The sequence below is a fragment of the Notolepis coatsorum genome, assembly GCF_963971535.1.
Source record: "Notolepis coatsorum genome assembly, chromosome: 14".
NCBI classification, from domain to species: Eukaryota; Metazoa; Chordata; class Actinopteri; order Aulopiformes; family Paralepididae; genus Notolepis; species Notolepis coatsorum.
In genome coordinates this window covers 31103433-31129157 of record NC_140178.1, presented here as the reverse complement: position 1 = coordinate 31129157, position 25725 = coordinate 31103433, and the positions used below count along the sequence as shown (strand labels likewise).

The 25725-nt window shown below is 46.4% G+C and overlaps 1 protein-coding gene across 1 annotated transcript in view; it reads left to right on the top strand.

Moving 5' to 3' along the window:
* The first annotated feature begins 56 nt into the window (after positions 1-56).
* The window catches only part of LOC311240490 (uncharacterized protein), a 74841-nt gene continuing 49172 nt past the window's right edge, over positions 57-25725 (top strand). The window contains exons 1-24 of the mRNA XM_084329069.1: positions 57-184; positions 1443-1490; positions 2129-2173; positions 2274-2321; positions 2443-2532; positions 4092-4151; positions 4439-4471; positions 5029-5079; positions 5620-5670; positions 6849-6905; positions 10169-10222; positions 10334-10375; positions 10568-10618; positions 11176-11217; positions 11422-11472; positions 12266-12319; positions 12902-12943; positions 13147-13197; positions 14139-14192; positions 14887-14928; positions 15132-15182; positions 16166-16219; positions 17372-17413; positions 19198-19248. Of these exons, the coding sequence (XP_084185195.1) occupies positions 118-184; positions 1443-1490; positions 2129-2173; positions 2274-2321; positions 2443-2532; positions 4092-4151; positions 4439-4471; positions 5029-5079; positions 5620-5670; positions 6849-6905; positions 10169-10222; positions 10334-10375; positions 10568-10618; positions 11176-11217; positions 11422-11472; positions 12266-12319; positions 12902-12943; positions 13147-13197; positions 14139-14192; positions 14887-14928; positions 15132-15182; positions 16166-16219; positions 17372-17413; positions 19198-19248 (1231 nt within the window). The 5' untranslated portion in view covers positions 57-117. The remainder of the gene's footprint in view (positions 185-1442; positions 1491-2128; positions 2174-2273; positions 2322-2442; positions 2533-4091; positions 4152-4438; positions 4472-5028; positions 5080-5619; positions 5671-6848; positions 6906-10168; positions 10223-10333; positions 10376-10567; positions 10619-11175; positions 11218-11421; positions 11473-12265; positions 12320-12901; positions 12944-13146; positions 13198-14138; positions 14193-14886; positions 14929-15131; positions 15183-16165; positions 16220-17371; positions 17414-19197; positions 19249-25725) is intronic.

The window sequence follows — 25725 nt, the reverse complement described above, 5'->3', positions numbered from 1 at the left end:
CAGACACAACCATATATAAAACATCTTCACATGACATGAGTTGTCTAGTTGAGCTCTACCCCTGTCCAGCTGGCCAGTCTCTCTCCTTGTCTGTCTTCCTGTCTGATCTCCTGCACCATGCTGGTACGAGCTGCTCTTCAGACTTCACTGGTGCTATGGCTGGCACAGCTCACCCTCCAAGGCGGTAAGAGACACAGGACTGCTCGTGTAGACGGAGTGAGATTGATGATGATGATGTCGGGAGAGAGAGAGAGAGAGAGAGAGAGAGAGAAGTTTAATTTATTGCTGTATATAATGTTTAAGAATAATTTAAAAGAAAATTAAGAGATGTATAAGAACTTGAGAAAATAGTAGATCATACATCACTCTGAGGTTGTTGGTAGGCCTCATTTCAAGTGCAGGTTGTTAAAAAGCATATAGTAAAACGTTATGCGAACCTAAGAACCTAATGAAGTTAAAATGTAAGTTATTATCTGTTTTGTTGAATGAAATATGGATGACATCTTTTTGCTTTTGCAATATATTACGTTTGTAGTCTATAACATTTGTCGCTTTGTCCTGTGAGGATATGCCATTTGATTAGAAGTTTGATATGTTTAAAATCATTTATATATCAGATCAAATCAAATCAGATATGCTTATAGTTGAATGGTTTCCACAGAGATGAATAGATTAGTGTATAGCAGTCCAGGGAACACCCCGATACTGATCTTTGGTTCTTGGCTTGAGCTTGATGTATGTGTGACATATCAGGTGTCAAGTCCAACTCAAATCAAAGGAGCGACATGGCAAAAGCAATTTGAAGATCAGCTTTAATGTGGAGCTCTGATGGATAAACCACCTATCTGACTCATTCCCGTTTATACGTCAAATATCTGATGACTATGTCAGATCGGAGGGGGAGGGGGGAAACCCCCTCTGGACGGTGGGTCCTGTAGCTGAGACCTCTGGATCTGCTCCAAGTCCAGTGATCCAGCCAAGCATCTGTACTTTGTATCAGCCGATTGCTTAGAATCAACGCATAGGATTCTAAGGGGTGGCGGAGGCAGTCAAAATCTGACAGCCCGACGTGAGAGGAGACTTTACAACCTGCACACAGTCTCTCCATTTCGTCCCATCAATGGATGCCTGTGTCTGTCTCCGTCGGGCCGCTCAGTCGGCGCGGGGTCTGTGTGGGACACCTGTGAGATTTTGTGCCGGCCATCCGACTTGACGTCATCTCGTGTTTAATCAGCTGTAAAGTTCTCCAAAGGTGTTCCGGGTACTTTGCCAAATGTCAGTGTTTTCCGTGCAGCAGGAGATGATCAAATGCCTTGATGTCTGCAATGTCAAGTCTAGCTGCGGCCTCCTCCTCATCTGTTTAATTATTACTGTATATGGCACCTGAATGCTGATCTGTTTAATTAATGGTTAGAACTGTTGTTTGTTTTCTCACGTCTCAGGGGTTAGGCCTCAGGGTGGCGGCATGGGCAGAATGATGCCAAACAGGGGTAAGAACAACCGCTATTGATTGATTTTACCCAATGATTGATGGTGTGTGTGTGTGTGTGTGTGTGTGTGTGTGTGTGTGTGTGTGTGTGTGTCTACAAATGTGCGTGTACACTGCACACTGTGTCTGTGTCCTTGAGCCTGAGTTCACAACTTTAGGATTCTGTCCTCTTACTCTTGCTCACTCTCATTATTCTCAAGGTACTGTGGCCTTGTTTATTTGATCTGTGCATCGTGCTGCTTCCTCGGTCAGGGCTCACTTGGAAAAGAGATTAAATACAATTAAGGAAATATAAATGTTAAATGCCCTGGCCTAGGGGGAACCTGGACCCCAACACTCTTCCAACCCCCAATGATAGCCATGAAACTGTAAATCAAAAGTAGCAGTTTATTGATATCCCCCCCCCCCCCTTTTTGTGATTGCAGATTCAGAGCAGAGCAGTGCCCAAAAAAACCAAACATATAACTTCCCTACTGTATATCACGAACTGGAAAAGCTTGAATGAAAAATGATAATCCTAAAATTAGACGTTTCACATGGTATGCTTGGGGCCTGTGACGAACACCGCGCGGCCTGATGACGGCATTGACCTCTGATGTTGTTTTTTTGACCCCTGCTGTTGTTTTTTTGACCCCTCAGGTCCCAACACCGGTGCTCTGGGGGCCATGGGAAGCAGAGGCAACGGTAAGGCTGCAGGTGGTGTCGGAGGCACGTGAGCTCAGTGGTTTTCTACTCTCGGCTTCGGGTGAGTCACGGTCATGTTGTGTTCTGCTTGAACTCTCAGGTGGGCGTTACGGTGCTGCTCCGCAGGGAGGTGGAGGTGGAGGTGGAGGTGAGTAGTGGACAGGAGCAAAATCCTGTATCTAAATTCTTTATGGATGGTCAAATGTGTATGTGTAGGCCAATGCTTTTCAGTGTACATGTGGAATGAGTCCTTGTAGTCTATTCCAAAGGGCCGTACAAAGGCGTGGGAGCGGGGCCCAGTGCGGGCCTGAACCAAGGCGCCGGGTATGGAGCCCTGGGAGGAGGAGGATACGGAGGAGGTGATTTTAATCTCTCACTAAACTCCTGGTTATCAAGACCTTGGGTACCGTTTCACCTCAATTTCACCTAATTATTGATTAGCATCATAAGAAAAGGAGATGTAAAATGTTCAAAGAACACGCCAACATTTTGGGAAATTAGCTTACCGTCTTCATTGTCCAACTAACACCTCTCCCGAAGGCTAACCGGCACTGTCCGCTTCAATTCATTGTGCTAAGCTAGGCTAACGTGCAGCCAGATAGCTTTCTACTGAACGCACAGAGAGGAAACTGGTATCTATCTTCTTGTCTCTCTCTGGAGAAGATGGTAAGCTAATTCCCCAAAATGTTGGCGTGTTCCTTTAAAGGAGAGGTTCACTTTATTTTTTTATTTTTATTTTATTTCGATTTTCTATATTTATATATTGTCTCGCATGATGTTGACTAAAGACCATCTTTTCACTGTGCACGTTAGTATTGACAAACGTATACCATCTTATACAATACAGCGGGGTGTTTTAGCCTTCATAAACCACGGTACATATCCTTTTCCAAAATAGGAAGCTCACACAGTACAATCACATGTGTCTTCATGTTCTCACTGAGGAAATGGTTGCAAACTGTACATTGTATCAAACATTATAATGAGTTTCTTTTTTTTATCCACCTTTTCTCCTCCTTTTTCTATTTTTCTCCCATCCCAATTTAGCCGTGCCAATTCTCCCCTCCCCCTGTCTTGATCGTTGCTCGCATGTGCCCCCCACTGGCCGGTTGTAGGGAGGATAGAAGCCCCATCACATGTCCCCTCCGATACATGTGGAGGCAGCCAGTCGCATCTTTTCACCTGCCAGCACGGACTCTCATTTGGCGAGGAGTAACGTGTAGGAGGCTCACACTGCCCACGCCATTTTCCTGTTTCTGCTGTGCAGGCTTCCCAACCGACCTGTAGGAGTCGCTGTTCACAACGACCAGACTACCACCCATCGACATCCCTCCCGCTAACTCTGCCAATTGAGTCAGTATGACGGCCGGCCAAAGCCGGAGGCAACGCTGACAGCCGGATTCGATACTGGTGTCTCTTGCATTGGTGACGAGCGCAATGTCTGCTGCACCACCCAGCCGCACATTATAATGAGTTTCATAAGCCTTGTGTTATCTAAGTTGCCAGAGTGGATTTGAACCTGGGACCATAGGATCCACAGGCCGAACTAACCAGCTGAGCTAAAGTGTCAGACCTGTTAACAGGTGCTGGTTGACTGCGACCGACTCATCAGTAGTTTAAGCGTAATTGACCTATGAAACTCATTTGATACCTTATAACCTTTGATACAATATCCAGTTTGCAACCATTTCCACAGTAGAACACATGAAGACCCATTTGCTTATATGAGCTTCTTACTTTGCAAAAGGACATGCATGTGGTTTTGAAGTCCAACACATGTCCCATTGGACTGTATCTGGGCCTGGTGAGAGGGTGCTTAGTTTCTCAACACCAAAGCGATTGGTGAAATTATATGATATTATATTTTGTTAGTGTATTATATTACTATAATTATATTAATACTTCATCCTGGTTGCAGCACCCAATCTTGGCACCGGACAAGGGATGGGCCAGGGCCAGGGAGCGAAGCGCAATGGAGGTGAGCTGGACTTTTAAAGATGCACTCAGGGGCGTGCACAGACAATGTGGGGGGCAGGGGCTCAAGCTACAAAAGGGCACTTAACCCACCAACACCCAGTGTTCATATTTGACAAAAAAGATTGATTTAAATTTTTTTTTGGGTGGGCACTTGTGGCACGTGGTTCTCGTTCCGCACAATCAAAAATCTTACTGAGCGAACCTTTCAAATGTGGAGATCGTTTACCATTTTGTCATTTCAGACAATACGCAAATTTCACTCAGTAAAGCGAATGTTTTTATTTGCAGGCTATAACGGCGGTGGCTACGGCACTCAGCCAGGTATGTTCCGTCTCGCTTGGAGAGTTTGCTTGTGTTGTTTGCCTAAGTCAGAGAACACGTTCACACCCCGACGGCGGAGGCTACCATGCAGGGTGCCAACCTGCTTGTCGGGAGCAGTTTTGGGGTCTTGTCCTTGAGCGAGACACTTAACCCCTAACTGCTCCCGATGAGCAGGTTGGCACCTTGCATGGTCGCCTCTGCCGTTGGTGTGTGAATGTGTGAGTGAATGGGTGAATGTGAGGTATAAGTTGCAAAGCGCTTTGGATAAAATCTTCTATATAAATGCAGTCCATTTACAATATACACACTGCCGCACCTTAAATTCAGCCTGTATGCTTATTTGTTTTCTAGACTAATCTCATCTAAGCTGGTGATGGAGCAGATTGCTTCTCAACCGATAGATTAGTCTACAGTACACATAGCGTGACCTTGGCTTGGACTAAAGAAAAACACCTAGTAGTGATGTCATCGTTGCGCTGGTGGTTGTGATGATAGCCACAGCTGTTAGTTAGTATGCTTCCCGTGTCCTCTGACCTTGCCTCTTGCCTTGTTGCTAGGATACGGGGCTGTGGCTGGAGGCAGCTATCCTGGAAACGGAGCCCGAACAGGTAAGTGAGCAATCATCAGCAGACCTTAAGACCCCCCCCCCCCCAATCCTCCTTTCATTCAGTCTATAGACCTTTTCTGTAAATGGGGCCCCCTGTTTATTTCCTGTTGCAATGTTTGCAAATACAATAGCTGACAGGAAATAACCTGGAGCCAACGCTGTTCCCCTGGCAAAGGAAAGGTCCATATTTCTGTGAAAACTAGTAACTTCTCTCACAACCCCTCTTGCAAACACGTCAGACATGCCGTCATTCATTATCAGTCATCGCTGCGGGTTACAAGTGGCTGTGTCCTACTAAAGACACTGGCACTGCTACATCTTATGGGTTTTAATCAACGAGGAAACTGCTGCTGTTGAAAGATGTCACCCTAGCCTCCCCCACGTCTTTCCACTGCAAAGTGTTTTAACTGTGGCCTTCTAGGATGCTAATCTCAGTATACAGCGCTGCCTGCATGGAGTTGTCGAATCGGCCTCAGTGCCTCTACTGCTCACTGCGTTTCAATGACAGCCCCCCCCCCCCCCCCCCATCTGCTGCCGCTAGGTGCTGGAGCTGGCCCCTACGCTGGACAGGGGGCTAAAGGACCGAAGCCTGGTAAAAAGCTTGTTTCTCTGTTTGCCTGACTGCGTTTATGTGCTCGCTCTGTGTTGGGCGCGTCTGTAACCTTTGTGAAATCAGTGTCTTGTTATTCACCAATGTCCACCTGGGTGTAAATGCACGTTGGGTTTGTTTGCATGAGATATCTAATATTATCATCAACTGCACCCTCAATCAATGAGGAGTCCCCTGGATTGATGGTTTGTGTGTGTGTGTGTGTGTGTGTGTGTGTGTGTGTGTGTGTGTGTGTGTGTGTGTGTGTGTGTGTGTGTGTGTGTGTGTGTGTGTGTGTGTGTGTGTGTGTGTGTGTGTGTGTGTGTGTGTGTGTGTGTGTGTGTGTGTGTGTGTGTGTGTGTGTGTGTGTGTGTGTGTGTGTGTGTGTGTGTGTGTGTGTGTGTGCGTGTGTGTACAGGAGGTGTTGGCGTGTTTGTGTACAGGAGGTGTTGGCGTGTTTGTGGATTGTCTGCATGTGTTTGGCATGAGTTCCTCGACCTCCACTGGAACGGTGGTATTAACCTCAGAGAGTTGTGTCGGGTGTCAGCCAGTGTGGTGGTCTGCAGGGCTTGGCGCTGGGGCCCACTGACCCAGGTTCCAACCCCAATGGTAAAACCTCTGCAACCACGTCTGTGATCCTAATGTCTCGATGCGGGGAGTGACAAAGTGGGATGCTTCATAGTGCATCCCATGCATGTTTCATATCGCCATACCAATATAAATCACAGTGTATGAATTCATATATTGTATAGTCTATATTGGAGGTTGCTTGTGTTAGTGGACAATGGGACTCAACCCCCGCCCCATGCAACATAAAATGCTTTGACCAGCTGGTTGAAGTGTTTTAGAAATGCAGTTCTTATGTTCTTTGCATGGTTTGAGAAGGTAACCCATGATCTGGATATTCATGTGATACATGTATGTGCTCCTAAACGTATGTGCTGCTGCGATTGTGGTAAGATTGTAACAAAGTTATCTCTTTGTTTTGGCGCCGCTACCATCAAGAGATAATCGCTTCCGAAGCTTGATCAAGCTATTCTAGCTGTTTCACTCAGCTAGTTAATTCATTATTATTTAATGTAATTCATAATACATTATACTTTGAATTGCAATGGCGGAGACTCCATTATAAATGTTTTTGAGTAGGCAGAATTTATTTGAGTAACCATTGTGGTCTCCAGGACAAAATGGCAGAGCTGGAGGACTCAGTGAACAGGGAACTAAACCGTCCAAAGCGGGTAAACTCTCCTTTCTTTATGTTTTTCAACGTAATAGAACTGCAGGTCCATGTCATGATCATAACATGTGATGGTATTTGTAGGACATGATGTGGACGTGTCACTGGAGGTCTTTTTGTCCCCGTTTATTGTTTGTTACGTGTTTACGTTTCATTCTCGGTGTTCGTGTCTTCTGTGTCTCCGTACCTCAACATCCATCAGTTGGGCTTGCAACACACTGATGCTGACCAATTGGACTGTGTGTCTTTGTCTTGTGCTGTTGGTGTATTTTATTTGTGTGTGTATGTGTGCCATGAACTTGTGATGGCATTGTCCTGTTGAGCATGTCTTTAACATGTGGATTTTGACTAGTCAGTGGTCTAGTCTTAACAGTGAGTAGTACAGTGTCTTTGTGTCGTTCCATTTGCCTGAGGGGCTATGGTTGTTTATCTGTCTTCTTTGTTTGTCTCAGTCTCTCTAATTATGGCGATGAGTCTGCCCTTTGACGGGGGCCATTTTCAACCCATAATGGATGTTGTATCGTCAGTGTTGCCTGTTGTCGTACGTGTCTTTCCGTGTTTATTAACCATTGAAGGAAGTGTTATATGATATTAAGTGCTCTGAAATATACCCAACTAGCCACGTTATTGAATTTAGTTTGATTCAATATACAGTATCTACTTGATCACGGTAAATATTTCTTGACGCTGGCCTTTAAGGCATGTGGTTTATGCACAGAGAAGCGGCCCTGTCTCCGGATCCTATAGAACTCATGAATGCATGGTGGTATTCCTCTGCCAGGTGTCTCTACAGCAGGTTTAGATGGAGCTGGGAGGGCCCCACAGGGCCACGCTGTTCAGGATCAAACGGGAGGGAGAGGCCAAGGACTCGCTACCCCTGGGAAAGGGGTCAAAGGTCGTGGACCTGCGGTACCTGATGCGAGAGGAAACAAAAACCTCAGCCCCATTGCTCCTCATCCCCAGGCGGGGAGCAATCTCGGACCGGCCGCGTCCTCACCTGGAAAAGGAGTTAAAGGTTTCGCCCAAGTCGTTCAGTCATCACAGAGGGTAGTGAGTCTCGGACCTCAGGTACCCACTGGTAAAGAAAGCAAAGGCCGCGGACCTGCGGTTCCACAAGTACAGGGAGGGGAAGGCTATGGACCCGCTGTCCCACAAGGTAAGGCAGCCCAAACCTATGGACCTGCGGTGCCAAACATGCCACGATCTGAAAGCCTGGGACCACAGACGCCCGTCGGTGGAGAGAGCAAAAGTCAACGTCCCGCGATTCCTCAAGTTCAGGGGGCCAAGAGCTACGGATCATATGGCTCACAACACCAGGGAGCCAAAAACTATGGACGCGTCGGCGGTGTGTCGGAGGTGACGGGCGTCAAAGGTCTCGGTGCTGCGACTCCACAAGTACAGGGTGCCCAAGGTTATGGACCTCAGGTGCCTTATGGGAAAGAGAGCAAAGGTCTCGGTCCTGCAACTCCACAAGTACAGGGCGCCCAAGGTTATGGACCTCAGGTGCCTTATGGGAAAGAGAGCAAAGGTCTCGGTCCTGCAACTCCACAAGTACAGGGCGCCCAAGGTTATGGACCTCAGGTGCCTTATGGGAAAGAGAGCAAAGGTCTCGGTCCTGCGACTCCACAAGTACAGGGCGCCCAAGGTTATGGACCTCAGGTGCCTTATGGGAAAGAGAGCAAAGGTCTCGGTCCTGCGACTCCACAAGTACAGGGCGCCCAAGGTTATGGACCTCAGGTGCCTTATGGGAAAGAGAGCAAAGGTCTCGGTGCTGCGACTCCACAAGTACAGGGTGCCCAAGGTTATGGACCTCAGGTGCCTTATGGGAAAGAGAGCAAAGGTCTCAGTCCTGCGACTTCACAAGTACAGGGCGCCCAAGGTTATGGACCGGTGATGCCAGACGGACAGGGAGTCCTAAATGCAGGTGCTGGCCCAGCTGGGGAGCCAGATGGCACAGGGTCCAAAGGTCTTGGTCTCCCGCTGCTTAATGGGAAGAGTTCTCAGGCAGCAAATAAGGGTAAAGTTTTGTCTTTTATTCCATGTCTTTTCTCTTTTTGACTGGGTTCATTTAATTGATGTCATGCCTGGTCAGATATGTGTGTTGTCTCCTTCTGTGGCTCAATCCTGAGATCCATGTGCGTCTTATCCATGTTACTCCCCTTACACCAGTCATCCCATTGTCTGTCGGCAACTGGGATGAAGGTCGTTTTTGTATGCATGTTGTGTGTTTGTCTCTCTTTGAATGTGTTTGAATATTTCCATCCATGTATTCGATCTTATTATCTTCTCAAGTTACGTCATGTCTTTGTATAGTAACCTCTCTCTTTATGCAGTACGTACACATCAATGGTAAAATAAATCTAACTGCATTGTCAAACTGTTGTCCTGTACTCAGCCTTGTGCTTAGCTATTTGTGTGTGTGTGTGTGTGTGTGTGTGTGTGTGTGTGTGTGTGTGTGTGTGTGTGTGTGTGTGTGTGTGTGTGTGTGTGTGTGTGTGTGTGTGTGTGTGTGTGTGTGTGTGTGTGTGTGTGTGTGTGTGTGTGTGTGTGTGTGTGTGTGTGTGTGTGTGTGTGTGTGTGTGTGTGTGTGTGTGTGTGTGTGTGTGAATGAAATGAATGAATGAATGAAAACTTTATTTAACAGATTGCAAAATGGGTACAATACAGTACGGCTCAATACACACAATTGTTAAGGGGATGCAGACCAGAGAAAGACGTTTGTCTTGTTTACATCAGGGTCCCCCATTTTCAATTCATAGTGACATTTATGACATACACAACATACATGACATCATGACATTTGTGTGTGTGTGTGTGTGTGTGTGTGTGTGTGTGTGTGTCTATACATTTGTCTTTACATTTCTTTACATTTCTAGGCAATGCTGCTATAGACATGTCATCTTGACCAAACTTCAGATTCAGACACACACTAATTGGAGGTTATCCCTTGACTGGCTATAATACAGTCTAAACAAAATATATGCTAGCTGCATCCTCAGTTAATCTAGTGATAATATTCTGGGTCAGAGTTCAAGACTATATGCTGCATTGCATGCAGGGGAATTCATTCTCGCATGTCTGTTGTGTCCTGGGACACCAAGACATGGGTGTAAATGAATCCATTGCACCGTGTTATTTGCAGAGATTATATGTAGAGGAAAGACTATTCAAAGTGTATTTGTTTTTTGGCTGTTTTTATCATTTTGTGATACTGTAGCTCATGTTGTGTCCTGTGTGTTGATTCACTGCTGTTGTCGTCAGCAGGATATGGCCAGGGAGCCGGTGGTTTGCCCAATGGACAGGGTGGTCCAAACAACGGTAAACCTTCATAACTCAATCATTACCTGAAACAGTGAAATTGTATGTAAATAATTGCTTCACATCTATGACTTTGTATGGTCATTTTGTAACGGTTCTTGTGGTCTCTAGGTTATGGTGCAGCAGCTGGGGTGATTAATGGTGCTAAAAATGGTAAACAATCTCTCAGCCCTTCTGAGCACTACTCTTGGCATGTGGAATGGTATAGTTCTTGTATAGTTTCACGTTTGTATCGAAGTAATAATATCACAGCAATCATGAACATTAACACTGTCTCTTTGAGAGTACAAATGGAGTGTTTGATAGATGGTTGATGAGAGCAGTAATCCTCGTTCTGGTCTCCAGGATATGGTCCAGCTAATGGAGGTCCCAATGGTGGTGGAGCTAAAGGCAATGGTAAACTGCTGCTAGCATGTCTGTGTGTGACTGCTATTATTATTATTATTGTTATTATTATATCATGTTAGCCTTTGTTTTATTCATGCAACAACTGATAGTTAGATGAAGCAATATTCCCATGGCTTGGTAGTTTTTGCATTTTCTCACGTTGCATATTGTCTTAATTAGACATAAAACATGTAGCCTATTATTATTATTATTATTATATAATTTGCACGGGTTGGTGGTGTGTGGTGATGCGCGCTATCAGAAGTTGGGACAAAACCAACCTGGCAATTTTACTATACCTGAAGACGGCAAAATGCTGCATTCAATTTTCCCCCTCATTCCGCCTTCGTTCCGCTCACACAGAGCAGCATGCTGGGATAACGGGGTACAAATCCCGGCTTTAATGGGCCGTGTGTGAAAGGGGCTTATGACACTGGTTTCTCTACTGGTGTTACATTGTGACCAATGAAATTGCTGTGTGTATCTTGACGTTTTGACACATGTTGATAACCAGTGTTTGTAATTGATTTGTATGGTCATTTTGTAACGGTTGTTGTGGTCTCTAGGTTATGGTGCAGTGGCTGGGGTGACCAATGGTGCTAGAAATGGTAAACAATCTCTCAGCCCTTCTGAGCACTACTCTTGGCATGTGGAATGGTTCACTTGTATAGTTTCACGTTTGTATGGAAGTAATATGTAAATGTAAATGTAATATCATATTACTCAACATGAATACTGTCTCTTTGAGAGTCTACAAAGAAAGTGTTTGATAGATGGTTGATGAGAGCAGTAATCATCGTTCTGGTCTCCAGGATACGGTCCAGTTAATGGAGGTCTCAATGGTGGTGGAGCTAAAGGCAATGGTAAACTACTGCTAGCATGTCTGTGTGTGACTGCTCTACTAGTGCGACAGTGGCTCAGGAGGTAGAGCGGTTATCTGGCATTGCATCATGTCTGTCGTCAAATGGGAATGAGCATGTTGAAAAATGAGGCTACTGACCAATTCTTCTTCTTCTTCTTCTTCTTCTTCTTCTTCTTCTTCTTCTTCTTCTTCTTCTTCTTCTTCTTCTTCTTCTTCTTCTTCTTCTTCTTCTTCTTCTTCTTCTTCTTGTATCATGTGGTCAGCCTTTGTTCTTTTCATGCGACAACTGAGAGTTAGATACATTTTTGTGTCTCACATTGCATATTATTTTCATTACACATAAAACACGTAGCCTATTATTATTATTATTATTATTATTATAATTATTATTATTATTATTATTATTATTATTATTATTATTATTATTATTATTATTATTATTATTATTATTATTATATCATGTGCACGGGTTGGTTGTGCGTGGTGGTGCACCCTATCCCGCTATGCCGGGATGTCCCTTCCACACAGAAGCTTGGACGAAACCAACCAGCCAATTTTACTATACCTGAAGACGGCAACATGCTGCATAAAATGTTATGTCTGTTGTGTCTGTGTCCTGGGACACCAGGGCATGGGTGTAAATGAATCCATTGCACCGTGTTATTTACAGAGATTATATGTAGAGGAAAGTCTCTCGTCAAAGTGTATTTGTTTTTTGGCTGTTTTCATCATTTTGTGATACTGTAGCTCATGTTGTGTCCTGTGTGTTGATTCACTGCTGTTGTCGTCAGCAGGATATGGCCAGGGAGCCGGTGGTTTGCCCAATGGACAGGGTGGTCCAAACAACGGTAATCCTTCATAACTCAATCATTACCTGAAACAGTGAAATTGTATGTAAATAATTGGGTACAAATCCCGGCTTTAATGGGCCATGTGTGAAAGGGGCTTATGGCACTGGTTTCTCTACTGGTGTTGAATGAATGAATGAATGAATGAATGAATGAATGAATGAAAACTTTATTTAACAGATTGCAGAATGGGTACAATACAGTACGGCTCAATACACACAATTATTAAGGGGATGCAGACCAGACTAAGACGTTTGTCTTGTTTACATCAGGGTCCCCCATTTTCAATTCATAGTGACATTTATGACATACACAACATACATGACATCATGACATTTATGGCATAGGGACATACATGACATACATTTATATTGTACTGTTACCCAGAGATCCTAACAGAAACTATATACATACGGTGGGGAGGAGCCTGTCTTCTAGGAGGGGGTGGGGGGGCGGGGGGGGGGGGGTTACATTGTGACCAATTAAATTGCTGTGTGTATCTTGACGTTTTGACACATGTTGATAACCAGTGTTTGTAATTGAATTGATTGGTCATTTTGTAACGGTTGTTGTGGTCTCTAGGTTATGGTGCAGTGGCTGGGGTGACCAATGGTGCTAAAAATGGTAAACAATCTCTCAGCCCTTCTGAGCACTACTCTTGGCATGTGGAATGGTTCACTTGTATAGTTTCACATTTGTATGGAAATAATTGTAAATGTAAATGTAATATCATATTACTCAACATTAATACTGTTTCTTTGAGAGTCTACAAAGAAAGTGTTTGATAGATGGTTGATGAGAGCAGTAATCATCTTTCTGGTCTCCAGGATATGGTCCAGCTAATGGAGGTCTCAATGGTGGTGGAGCCAAAGGCAATGGTAAACTGCTGCTAGCATGTCTGTGTGTGACTGCTCTACTAGTGCGACAGTGGCTCAGGAGGTAGAGTGGTCATCTGGTAATCGGAAGGTTCCCGGTTTGATTCCTGCTCCTCCCAGCAGCATGTCAAAGGGTCCTTGAGCATGACACTTAACCCCTAACTGCTCCCGATGAGCAGGTTGTTACCTTGCATGGTTGTCTTCATCGTCTGTGTGTGAATGAATGGGTGAATGTGAAGCATAACTTGTAAAGCGCTTTGGATAAAAGCACTATATACAATATATTTTTCTAGATTTCTTTATAATCTTTTGTTTTACAGTAACAAAGTGAAAGTCGACATCTGTTAGAAAGGAACTAGAGAGCGGATCTTTAGAACAACATATATGATCGAAGCATTGCGTCATGTCTGTCGTCAAATGGGAATGAGCATGTTGAAAAATGAGGCTACTGACCAATTCTTCTTCTTCTTCTTCTTCTTATTGTATCATGTGGTCAGCCTTTGTTCTTTCCATGCAACAACTGAGAGTTAGATACATTTTTGTGTCTCACATTGCATATTATTTTCATTACACATAAAACATGTAGCCTATTATTGTTATTATTATATCATGTGCAAGGGTTGGTTGTGCGTGGTGGTGCACCCTATCCCGCTATGCCGGGATGTCCCTTCCACACAGAAGCTTGGACGAAACCAACCAGCCAATTTTACTGTACCTGAAGATGGCAACATGCTGCATAAAATGTTATGTCTGTTGTGTCTGTGTCTTGGGACACCAGGGCATGAGTGTAAATTAATCCATTGCACCGTGTTATTTACAGAGATTATATGTAGAGGAAAGTCTCTCGTCAAAGTGTATTTGTTTTTTGGCTGTTTTCATCATTTTGTGATACTGTAGCTCATGTTGTGTCCTGTGTGTTGATTCACTGCTGTTGTCGTCAGCAGGATATGGCCAGGGAGCCGGTGGTTTGCCCAATGGACAGGGTGGTCCAAACAACGGTAAACCTTCATAACTCAATCATTACCTGAAACAGTGAAATTGTTTGTCAAAAAATTGGGTACAAATCCCGGCTTTAATGGGCCATGTGTGAAAGGGGCTTATGGCACTGGTTTCTCTACTGGTGTTGAATGAATGAATGAATGAATGAATTAATGGATGAATGAATGAATGAATGAATGAATGAATGAATGAATGAATGAATGAATGAATGAATGAATGAATGAATGAATGAATGAAAACTTTATTTAACAGATTGCAGAATGGGTACAATACAGTACGGCTCAATACACACAATTGTTAAGGGGATGCAGACCAGACTAAGACGTTTGTCTTGTTTACATCAGGGTCCCCCATTTTCAATTCATAGTGACATTTATGACATACACAACATACATGACATCATGACATTTATGGCATAGGGACATACATGACATACATGTATATTGTACTGTTACCCAGAGATCCTAACAGAAACTATATACATATGATGGGGAGGAGACTGTACATTAGGAGGGGGTGGGTGGGAGAAACTATATACATACGGTGGGGACTGTCTATTAGGAGGGGGAGGGGGGGGGTTACATTGTGACCAATGAAATTGCTGTGTGTATCTTGACGTTTTGACACATGTTGATAACCAGTGTTTGTAATTGATTTGTATGGTCATTTTGTAACGGTTGTTGTGGTCTCTAGGTTATGGTGCAGTGGCTGGGGTGACCAATGGTGCTAAAAATGGTAAACAATCTCTCAGCCCTTCTGAGCACTACTCTTGGCATGTGGAATGGTTCACTTGTATAGTTTCACATTTGTATGGAAGTAATTGTAAATGTAAATGTAATATCATATTACTCAACATTAATACTGTCTCTTTGAGAGTCTACAAAGAAAGTGTTTGATAGATGGTTGATGAGAGCAGTAATCATCATTTTGGTCTCCAGGATACGGTCCAGCTAATGGAGGTCTCAATGGTGGTGGAGCCAAAGGCAATGGTAAACTGCTGCTAGCATGTCTGTGTGTGACTGCTCTACTAGTGCGACAGCGGCTCAGGAGGTAGAGTGGTCATCTGGTAATCGGAAGGTTCCCGGTTTGATTCCTGCTCCTCCCAGCAGCATGTCGAAGGGTCCTTGAGCATGACACTTAACCCCCTAACTGCTCCCGATGAGCAGGTTGTTACCTTGCATGGTTGTCTTCATCGTCTGTGTGTGAATGAATGGGTGAATGTGAAGCATAACTTGTAAAGCGCTTTGGATAAAAGCACTATATACAATATATTTTTTTAGATTTCTTTATAATCTTTTGTTTTTTACAGTAACAAAGTGAAAGTCAACATCTGTTAGAAAGGAACTAGAGAGCGGATCTTTAGAACAACATATATGATCGAAGCATTGCGTCATGTCTGTCGTCAAATGGGAATGAGGCCGAGCATGTTGAAAAATGAGGCTACTGACCAATTCTTCTTCTTCTTCTTCTTCTTCTTCTTCTTCTTCTTCTTCTTCTTCTTCTTCTTCTTCTTCTTCTTCTTCTTCTTCTTCTTCTTCTTCTTCTTCTTCTTCTTCTTCTTCTTCTTCTTCTTCTTCTTCTTCTTCTTCTTCTTCTTCTTCTTCTTCTATCATGTGGTCAGCCTTTGTTCTTTTCATGCGACAACTGAGAGTTAGATACATTTTTGTGTCTCACATTGCATATTATTTTCATTACACATAAAACACGTAGCCTATTATTATTATTATTATTATTATTATTATTATTATTATTATTATTATTATTATTATTATTATTATTATTATTATTATTATTATTATTTTTTTTTATTATTATTATTATTATTATTATTATTATTATTATTATTATTATTATTATTATTATTATTATTATTATTATTATTATTATTATTATTATTATTATTATTATTATTATTATTATTATCATCATTATTGTGTCCTGTGTGTTGATTCACTGCTGTTGTCGTCAGCAGGATATGGCCAGGGAGCCGGTGGTTTGCCCAATGGACAGGGTGGTCCAAACAACGGTAAACCTTCATAACTCAATCATTACCTGAAACAGTGAAATTGTATGTAAATAATTGGGTACAAATCCCGGCTTTAATGGGCCATGTGTGAAAGGGGCTTATGGCACTGGTTTCTCTACTGGTGTTGAATGAATGAATGAATGAATGAATGAATGAATGAATGAATGAATGAATGAATGAATGAAAACTTTATTTAACAGATTGCAGAATGGGTACAATACAGTACGGCTCAATACACACAATTGTTAAGGGGATGCAGACCAGACTAAGACGTTTGTCTTGTTTACATCAGGGTCCCCCATTTTCAATTCATAGTGACATTTATGACATACACAACGGACATGACATCATGACATTTATGGCATAGGGACATACATGACATACATGTATATTGTACTGTTACCCAGAGATCCTAACAGAAACGATATACATATGATGGGGAGGAGACTGTACATTAGGAGGGGGTGGGTGGGAGAAACTATATACATACGGTGGGGAGGAGCCTGTCTTCTAGGAGGGGGTGGGGGGGGCGGGGGGGGGGTTACATTGTGACCAATGAAATTGCTGTGTGTATCTTTTTTTTTTATCCACTTTTTCTCCCATTTTCTATATTTTCTCCCATCCCAATTTTTTCGTATCATCCAATTCAACCCTCCCCTGTCACGAACGCTGTTTCTTGCCTCCCACAAGCCGGCTGCAATGTGGACTAAGTCATACATAGCACAAGTCCCCTCCGGTACTTGAGGTAACAGCAGTCGCATCTTTTCACCTGCGCAGCTCGATCTCTCAGTGGCGAGGAGTAACGCGTGGGAGGCTCACGCTGCCCCCGACACTTCCTGATTCTACTGCGCAGGCGCACCAACCGACCTGTAGGAGTCGCTGTCCACAACGCCCGATCCCCACCCATCAGTTTCCCACCCCCTAATACGGCCAATGTGTATTAGTATGAACGACCAGCTAAACTGAAAGCAATGTGGAGCGCTGGGCTCGAACAGGCGAGCCCAGCGTGTCCGCATTCGTGGCGAGCGCCTTGCCCACTACGCCACGTAGCCGCCCATTGCTGTGTGTATCTTGACGTTTTGACACATGTTGATAACCAGTGTTTGTAATTGATTTGTATGGTCATTTTGTAACGGTTGTTGTGGTCTCTAGGTTATGGTGCAGTGGCTGGGGTGGCCAATGGTGCTAGAAATGGTAAACAATCTCTCAGCCCTTCTGAGCACTACTCTTGGCATGTGGAATGGTTCACTTGTATAGTTTCACATTTGTATGGAAGTAATTGTAAATTTGTAATTGTAAACTGTCATAGGCAACTACCGTCCTGTCTCTCTTCTCTCCTTCCTTTCTAAAACACTTGAACGTGCTGTATCCAACCAACTTACTACTTATCTCTTACAGAATGACCTCCTAGACCCTAATCAGTCAGGCTTCAGGACTGGTCACTCCACAGAGACAGCCCTCATTGCGGTCACAGAGGCACTTCACTTAGCAAAAGCGAAAGGCCTCTCCTCTGTCCTGATTCTCCTAGATCTATCTGCAGCCTTCGACACAGTCAACCACCAGATCCTCCTTGCGGCCCTCGCAGGAATGGGAGTGGCTGGCTCTGCGCTGACATGGCTGTCATCATACCTCAATGACCGCTCCTACCAAGTGTCATGGAGAGGGACCCTGTCGGCCACCCGCCCCCTGCGGACGGGTGTCCCCCAGGGCTCGGTTTTAGGACCCCTTCTCTTCTCCCTCTACACTAAATCACTGGGTAACATTATCACGTCTCATGGCTTCTCCTACCATTGTTATGCCGACGATACTCAACTCTTCCTCTCCTTCCCTCCCTCAGATATCCACGTCTCTGTGCGGATCTCGGCCTGTCTGTCCGACATCTCAGCCTGGATGACGTCCAACCACCTCAAACTGAACCTAAGCAAAACAGAATTGCTCCACCTGCCGGCCAAATCCTCCCCCCTAACCGACCTTTCAATCACAGTCGAGAATGCAGCTGTGACTGCGTCCCCGACCGCCAAGAACCTTGGTGTTGTCCTCGACGACCAGTTGAACTTCTCTGCTCACATCGCAGCGACGACCAGAACCTGCCGATTCCTCCTGAGCAACGTCAGAAGGATACGCCCCTTCCTGACAAAAGAAGCCACCCAACTCCTCGTCCAATCAACAGTCATCTCCCGCCTCGACTACTGCAATGCACTGCTCGCTGGCCTCCCGGCCACTGCCACTAAGCCTCTTCAACTCATTCAGAACGCAGCGGCCCGCCTGATCTCAAACCTACCGAAGTCGGCCCATGTCACCCCACTTCTTAGGGACCTGCACTGGCTCCCCATTGCTGCACGAATCCGCTTCAAAGCCCTCGACCTAGCATACCGTGCGGCAAAGGGAACCGCTCCCGCCTACCTCCGGTCAATGGTCTCTAACTACACACCCTCAAGACCCCTACGCTCTGCATCTTCTGGCCGCCTCAGACCTACTCCTATCCAAGCTCCGGGAGGGTCATCAAAGAGAAGTCGCCTATTCTCAGTCCTTGCCCCACAATGGTGGAATGAACTACCCACCCCAGTTAGGACAGCCGAATCACGTCCAATCTTTCGCCGTCGACTAAAGACGCACTTCTTCAACCATTATCTGAATTAAAAAAAAAAAAAAAAAAAAAAAAAAAAAAAAAAATCTAACCCTAACTAACCGTACTGTCATGCACTTGTCCTAATAAACTAACCTACACTGTAGCACTCAACACTTTGATGAACATTGTTGCTCAGCTGATAGAGTTGTGCCCTTCCTGATGGCTTGTCGTACAGAACTTGTAAGTCGCTTTGGATAAAAGCTTCAGCTAAATGACTAAATGTAAATGTAAATGTAAATGTAAATGTAATATCATATTACTCAACATTAATACTGTCTCTTTGAGAGTCTACAAAGAAAGTGTTTGATAGATGGTTGATGAGAGCAGTAATCATCGTTCTGGTCTCCAGGATATGGTCCAGCTAATGGAGGTCTCAATGGTGGTGGAGCCAAAGGCAATGGTAAACTGCTGCTAGCATGTCTGTGTGTGACTGCTCTACTAGTGCGACAGCGGCTCAGGAGGTAGAGTGGTCATCTGGTAATCGGAAGGTTCCCGGTTTGATTCCTGCTCCTCCCAGCAGCATGTCAAAGGGTCCTTGAGCATGACACTTAACCCCCTAACTGCTCCCGATGAGCAGGTTGTTACCTTGCATGGTTGTCTTCATCGTCTGTGTGTGAATGAATGGGTGAATGTGAAGCATAACTTGTAAAGCGCTTTGGATAAAAGCACTATATACAATATATTTTTTTAGATTTCTTTATAATCTTTTGTTTTTACAGTAACAAAGTGAAAGTCAACATCTGTTAGAAAGGAACTAGAGAGCGGATCTTTAGAACAACATATGTAACTGAGGGGTACAATTCCCTGACTGTATTACTAGATATGATACTTACTACCACTACCTTTGTACTTAATATTCGGCCACCCAGTACACGGCATAAATATATTATGATGAACACTGTCACGTAGATGAAACGGATCCAACACAAATGTACGAATTAGAAATAGGTCTTTATTTCTACACAGCGATGGTGTGTAGAGCAAGCACTTAATCAAATCAATCACATTTATGAATGGAATTAGTATGCACTTTTATGGCAAGAGTATTCGTCGGTATATCAATAGAGAATGTCCAATCTCTGAAGGCGCAGGTGGTACATATACGACCTGGAATAGTTTAAGGAATAACAGCAATGATACTTTAATGATTATATACTGGACACACTAGGGGGGGTTAATCCGGTCGCTTGTAAGCCGACAGGAGTAGGAGGGGGGGGGGGGGGTAGAATCCGGCTGCCTCATCCGGCCAAGGGTATCCCAGGTGAACCCACTGTAGTGCCGTTCAATGCGCCGGCGATCCTTGGACCACAGATGAAAGCAGGTGGACTCTTTGTGGGCCGGCTCTCTCCGGTCCACGGGGGAGAGACGTGAAGCGACCTCGTCTTGCAGAGCGTCTCCTCACCTTGCGTCCTCTCCAGGGGGGGGGGGTTCCAACACACGGCAGTGTCGGGGGTCTTTATCCATGGAATAATCAAAGTATACAAAGCATAATCCGTGCCTGGGAAGGCGGGCTGTCGTCGGTAGAATAATCCGGTATACAGGTCCACTCGCTCGTCGGCTCTGGGGCTCCTCGGGTGCAGCTTCACGTGGGGTCAACCACCCTGGATAAGCAGCCAGTTCTCTGCCCGAAACGATGGGGTACTGACTACGGTAGTATTCTCACCGCACGAAGCACTATATATTAACAGACTATTATTAGCTTAATAGACTACGTCCAACTCGACGATATAGTGCCAAATATGACTATTCAAATATTAATATACACGATGTCTCAATACCGATGGTAGGCGAACTTGGCCTTACTCCCACACGTGGCGTCGCGGGGAGGCTTTACGTCTGTGACTCTATTGGAGGGTAAGAAACTGGACTGAAAAGAAAGTCCTACTTTAGTAGCGCAGTATATATACGCACTATGAACAAATAGTCCCATTAGTGGTTCGGTAGCCAGATTCCTACGCGGAACTAGGACTTGTTCGTACATGTTGAGCGGTACGTTTGAACTGGGTCTGAGGGGTATGGCAGCCTGGCACCAAGGTCTCGACCAATAGTAGAATGGAGACTATTATGGGATGTTCAGTAGGCTAGAATGGATATTCAATGCATATTGTACAAGGAATATACAAGGGATATCAGGGAATATTAGAGAATATACAAATACAATTAAATATATATATATAAATAAATATATATATTCGGTTTAATCTGGCCCTTCACAACAGCCACCCCCTGATTGGTCCCAGACCTAATCAGTTAAACAGAGACAGATTAATCGCGTTGTCTATTTACACATAAGGGTTTGCTGTAGGGGTCAGTCAACTTCACAAAGTCATAGGGTTATAGGGTCATGGTCATCATCGATTGTGTCTGGGAGTCGGGGCAGTTCTATGAGCCTCGCCACGGGACGGGTGTAAGTGCGACCCTGGACGAGCACTTCAGCTGCTCGGACCTTGCCGTCGGCACCGGTGATCACTTTGCTTACGCGGCCGGCCGGCCACATAGCTCTGGGCAGTGATTGATCAATAATCATGACGACTGTTCCTTCTGTCAAATTGTCTCTCTCCTTTACCCACTTCTGGCGGGTCTGTAGAGACGGTAGGTAGTGCAGTAGGAAACTGTTCCAAAACTTGTCGGCTAATACTTGACTGTACCTCCACATTCGTCGGCCGTTCGCTTCTTCAGGCCGGTACATTGTCTGGGGTAATGCAGGATCTAGCCGCCCCATCAGGAGTGTGTTGGGGTCTGCGGAGATAACAGTGCTCAATCCACAGAACACAGGCTTCTTATTCTCAGCCTCCTCCTGACTGGCTTCCCTCGGGATAGGCGTGGGCCACTCTCCTTCCGGGAGCTTTAGGAATGCTGGGCCGTCACTGTAGACATTGCGACGGGTGAGGTCATCCAGGGGCATCCCCCGGGTGATGACGTCAGCTGGGTTCTGTTTTGTATCAACGTAGCGCCACTCTGTTTCTCCGGTTAACTCTTCGGTTAAGTCTTGAATCTCGGTGACTCTGACTCCCACGAAGACTTTGTACTTGCATGAGTCCGATTTGATCCCGGCGAGTACTGTCGTGGAATCTGACCACAGGATTGTTCTAGACACCGGTATGGTGAGCTCACGTTGGATGAGCGTGGCTAGGTGCGCTCCGGCTAGGGCTGCGCAGAGCTCTAGACGTGGGATAGATTGTTGCTTGCGTGGGGCTATTCTCGAGCGGGCGAGGACAAATGCTGTGTAGATCTCTCCCCCCTTCTCTTGGGCCCGCAAGTAGGCTACTGATCCGTATGCGACCTCTGAGGCGTCACTGAAGACGTGTAAGTCCATTTTACATGTCTCTGGCCTCACCGTGGGTGGGAAGTAGCTTCGGCGCATATTAACGCCTGGGAGTGAGTGGAGCTCCATCTCCCACTCTCTCCAGGTGGATGCAAGGTGTGCGGGAATGGGGTCGTCCCAGCCCTGGTCCTTGTCCCACAATGCTCGTACAATCATTTTTGCCCTGGTGGTGTACGGTAGAATACATCCTAGCGGGTCATATTGTCGGGCGAGTGTTGTGTACACACTCCGTCTGGTGGTCGGCGCCGCCGCCGGCCTTCCCTGCTCCGTAGTCAGGGGCTTGTGTCTGTAGTGAAGCGAATCTGTTTTGAATCGCCACACCAATCCCAGGGTCATCTCCTGGGCTTCTCCCGGGATTGTAGCCATCCAGGTCTCGCTGCTGGCTGCCTTGTCCTCGGAGGAGAGGCTGCGCAGTACTTGCGGATCGCTGCTGGCCCACTGCCTGAGATCAAAGCCGCCTTTGATCAATGAGGCGCGGAGTTTAATCAGGAGAGCCTCGGCTTCTTCCTGGGTTGAAAGGCTTTGTAGACAGTTGTCTACGTAGAAGCTGTTCTTTACGCTGTGTCGGACCTCTTCGTCCGCTGCTGGGTCCTCTGCTACATGTTTCTGTAGTGCAAATGTAGCACAGCAGGGGCTGCACGTCGTTCCGAAGGGGAGGACTTCCCATTGGTAGATGGCTGGGTGCTCATCTCCTGGCTTCTCTCTCCATAGGAACCGTAACAGGGGCTTGTCCTCCTCTATTAATCTCACCTGCAGGAACATTCCTTTAATGTCCCCGCTGATGGCCACCTTTTCCTGGCGGAAGCGGAGTAGAACGCCGAGTAGGGAGGGGCCGAGTGTGGGACCGGGCAGTAATTCTTTATTCAGATTTTGGGATCCGATCTGGTAGCTGCAGTTAAATACTATGCGGTCTTTACCGTTGTGATGGACCTTGTGGTGAGGCACGTACCACGATTCAGTGGTCTGGTCAGCCTCTTTAATGTCCATCTTTGTGACGTGTCCCGCTGTGATGAGCTTCTCAATCTCAGCGCGGTATACGCTCTCTTGGGCGGGGTTCTTGGCTAAGCGCCGCTCCGTGTTCAGCAGGTACCGTTCTGTGGCGTCTGTCTTGGCGTGGAAAGTAGGCATTCCTTCTCGCCGCAGGAGTGGCGTGGCGTATCTCAACACGCCGTTGACCGGGACTCTCTTGGTCCCTGTCTCGAGGAGGTGAATGGCGTAAATGTCATCTTTAGAGCGAATGTCTTTCTTTCCGTTCTTAAAGGGCATTTGTTCCAAGGTCCATAGCCGCTCTACGTGTTGCAGGAGTGCGGTTTCTCCCTCTGTGACTCGGGAGTGGAGACATCTAGTGGCTGTACTTCGGTTGAGAGATTTGGCGAGCGGGCCTTGGAGAGTCCATCCCAAACGGGTCTCGACTGCTGCAGGACAGCCTCGGGGTCCGGTATGAACCCGGTCTATCGGGACAATGAGGTCTGCATGGTCGGAGCCTATCAACAGGGTCGGCATAGCATTGTCTATGAGCGGGATCGGTAACTTGCGCAGATGTGCATATTTCTCCATCAGCTTGGCGACGGGGTATGTGTACCGCGACAGTCCTATTTCTTGGCTGGTGAAAGCGTCTGTAATCTGGTACCGTCGCTCAGGCTGGCCGCTTGCTGCGATAGAGAATGAGACATTCTCGCCCTTTATCGTCTTCAAATCTCGTCTTATTGTCCGAATTGTCATTTGGGTTTCGCTTCCCCGCAGCCCTAGCTGGGCCGCAGCGGAGGCGAGCAGAAGGGTCTTCTCTGACCCGTCATCGAGGACGGCGTAAGTGTCCAGGACTTTATTCTGGTAGCTTAGTGTCACACGCACTACTTTTAGGAGTACTCGGGCTCCACTGCTGCTGGCGGGATCGATGTACATGACGCTCGCTTTGCTGCTGGATGGTGCGGGTGAAGGGCGCCGTCTGTTACTGTCGTGAAGTATGTCCAGATGGGCTCCATCGCACTTGGTGCACCTTTTCTTTAAGCGGCATTCGGCTGCCATGTGTGAGCGCGCACAGCGAAAACAGCGCTTGTTGGACTTTATCCATTGACTTGCTTCCTCCGCGTTCAGCTTGGGGAAGGAGTCACATTGCGCTAGCCAGTGTTCTTTCTCACAGTAGGGGCACACTATCTTCCACTTCTCCGTTCTGGAGGGGGTACTGTGGCTCCTGCTGCTCGGTACTGACTCCGATTGGTGCATCACAGTCACCGATCTTCTTCCATCATTTAGTCGTCTGGTTCCTTCTCTGGAGCCAGGGGTGCTCCGTCCGAATGTATCTAGCCGTAGGCTGCTGACTTCTCTCGCCAGGAAGTCTGCTAGATCGAGGAGGTTCGGGGCCATTCGGGTCTCGGTGGTCCCTCTGTCGCCTAAAACGCTCCTGTCGAGCGGGCGGCAGCTTCTCCAAGATCCTTTCCACATTTGAGTTGGCGTAAAGTTCATGCCTCCCCTTCTCTCTCTGCGCTCCCAACATCCCTACCAGGGACTGCACTCTGATGGACAGGTCGTCCAGTGCTCGATTGTCTATTGCTGGGGGTAAGCGGTCGATGTGTCGGATCTCCTGGATCACGTAATCCCATATGCGCCCATACCTCTGGTCCAATGCTACCAGCGCTGCTGTGTATGGGGTGGTGGAAGTCGCGTAGGCGAGCGCTATATTATGTGCGCGGGGTACCTTTAAGTGCTTCAGTAGGATGGCGTATTTATGGCGTTCATCCAATACATCCACCAACATGGTCTCCAGACACATGCGGAGTTCTGTATACTGGGCCCGGTTCTCTTGGGTGAAGTCGGGTACCATAGGCGTGCCAATGTATGACGCTGACTGTGGATACATCGGCGAGCGTTGGGGGAGAGGCCTCCTAGGCGAGTCTCCTCCCGCTCCTTGGTATGGGCTGGTACCGGCAGTGTACCATGGCCCGCTTGTCCAGGTGCTGTTCCTCGGTGCGGGTCGTGCGTCGTGCTCACCCGTGTATAGAGTCGGGGGTCTGTAGCGCAGCTCCGCGGGAGTATAGCCTGGGCTGTACCGGACCTCCTGGTCCGGTAGAGTACTGTGCTGTCGTCGGGCGTGGTTCTCCTCCTCTTCCTCTTCGTCTTCAGTTAGGTCATCCAGTGCTTGTAGTCTCTGGTTTAGCCTCTCCACAGGATATGCTGCTCCTTCCCGGTTGCTAGGTCTCGCTTGGACCGGTGGGGGGAGGTGGTCTGTGGGGGGTATAGACCTCGTCTGTTGGTCAAGTTCAGGGTTGTTTACTCGGCTAGGGGATGCCGCCCTGGAGGTGTGTCTAGACGAGTTCCTGGAGCCTCTGGCGGAGGGAGAGGGTGTTGTCCGTCTGATCAGCTGTTCTATTAGTTGCGCTTGCTGTCTGTCGCGCTCTGCGTCCCGTAGAGCACCAGCAGCTGCTCGCTGGCTGTCTGCTCGGTCTCGGGCCACATTCTCTTCTCTCTGAATGCGTCTTAGTTCTAGACGTATATGCTCTTCTTCGCTCCGCTGCTGGATCTGCAGTCGGTCGCGTTCAGCAGCGGCGTTCAGGC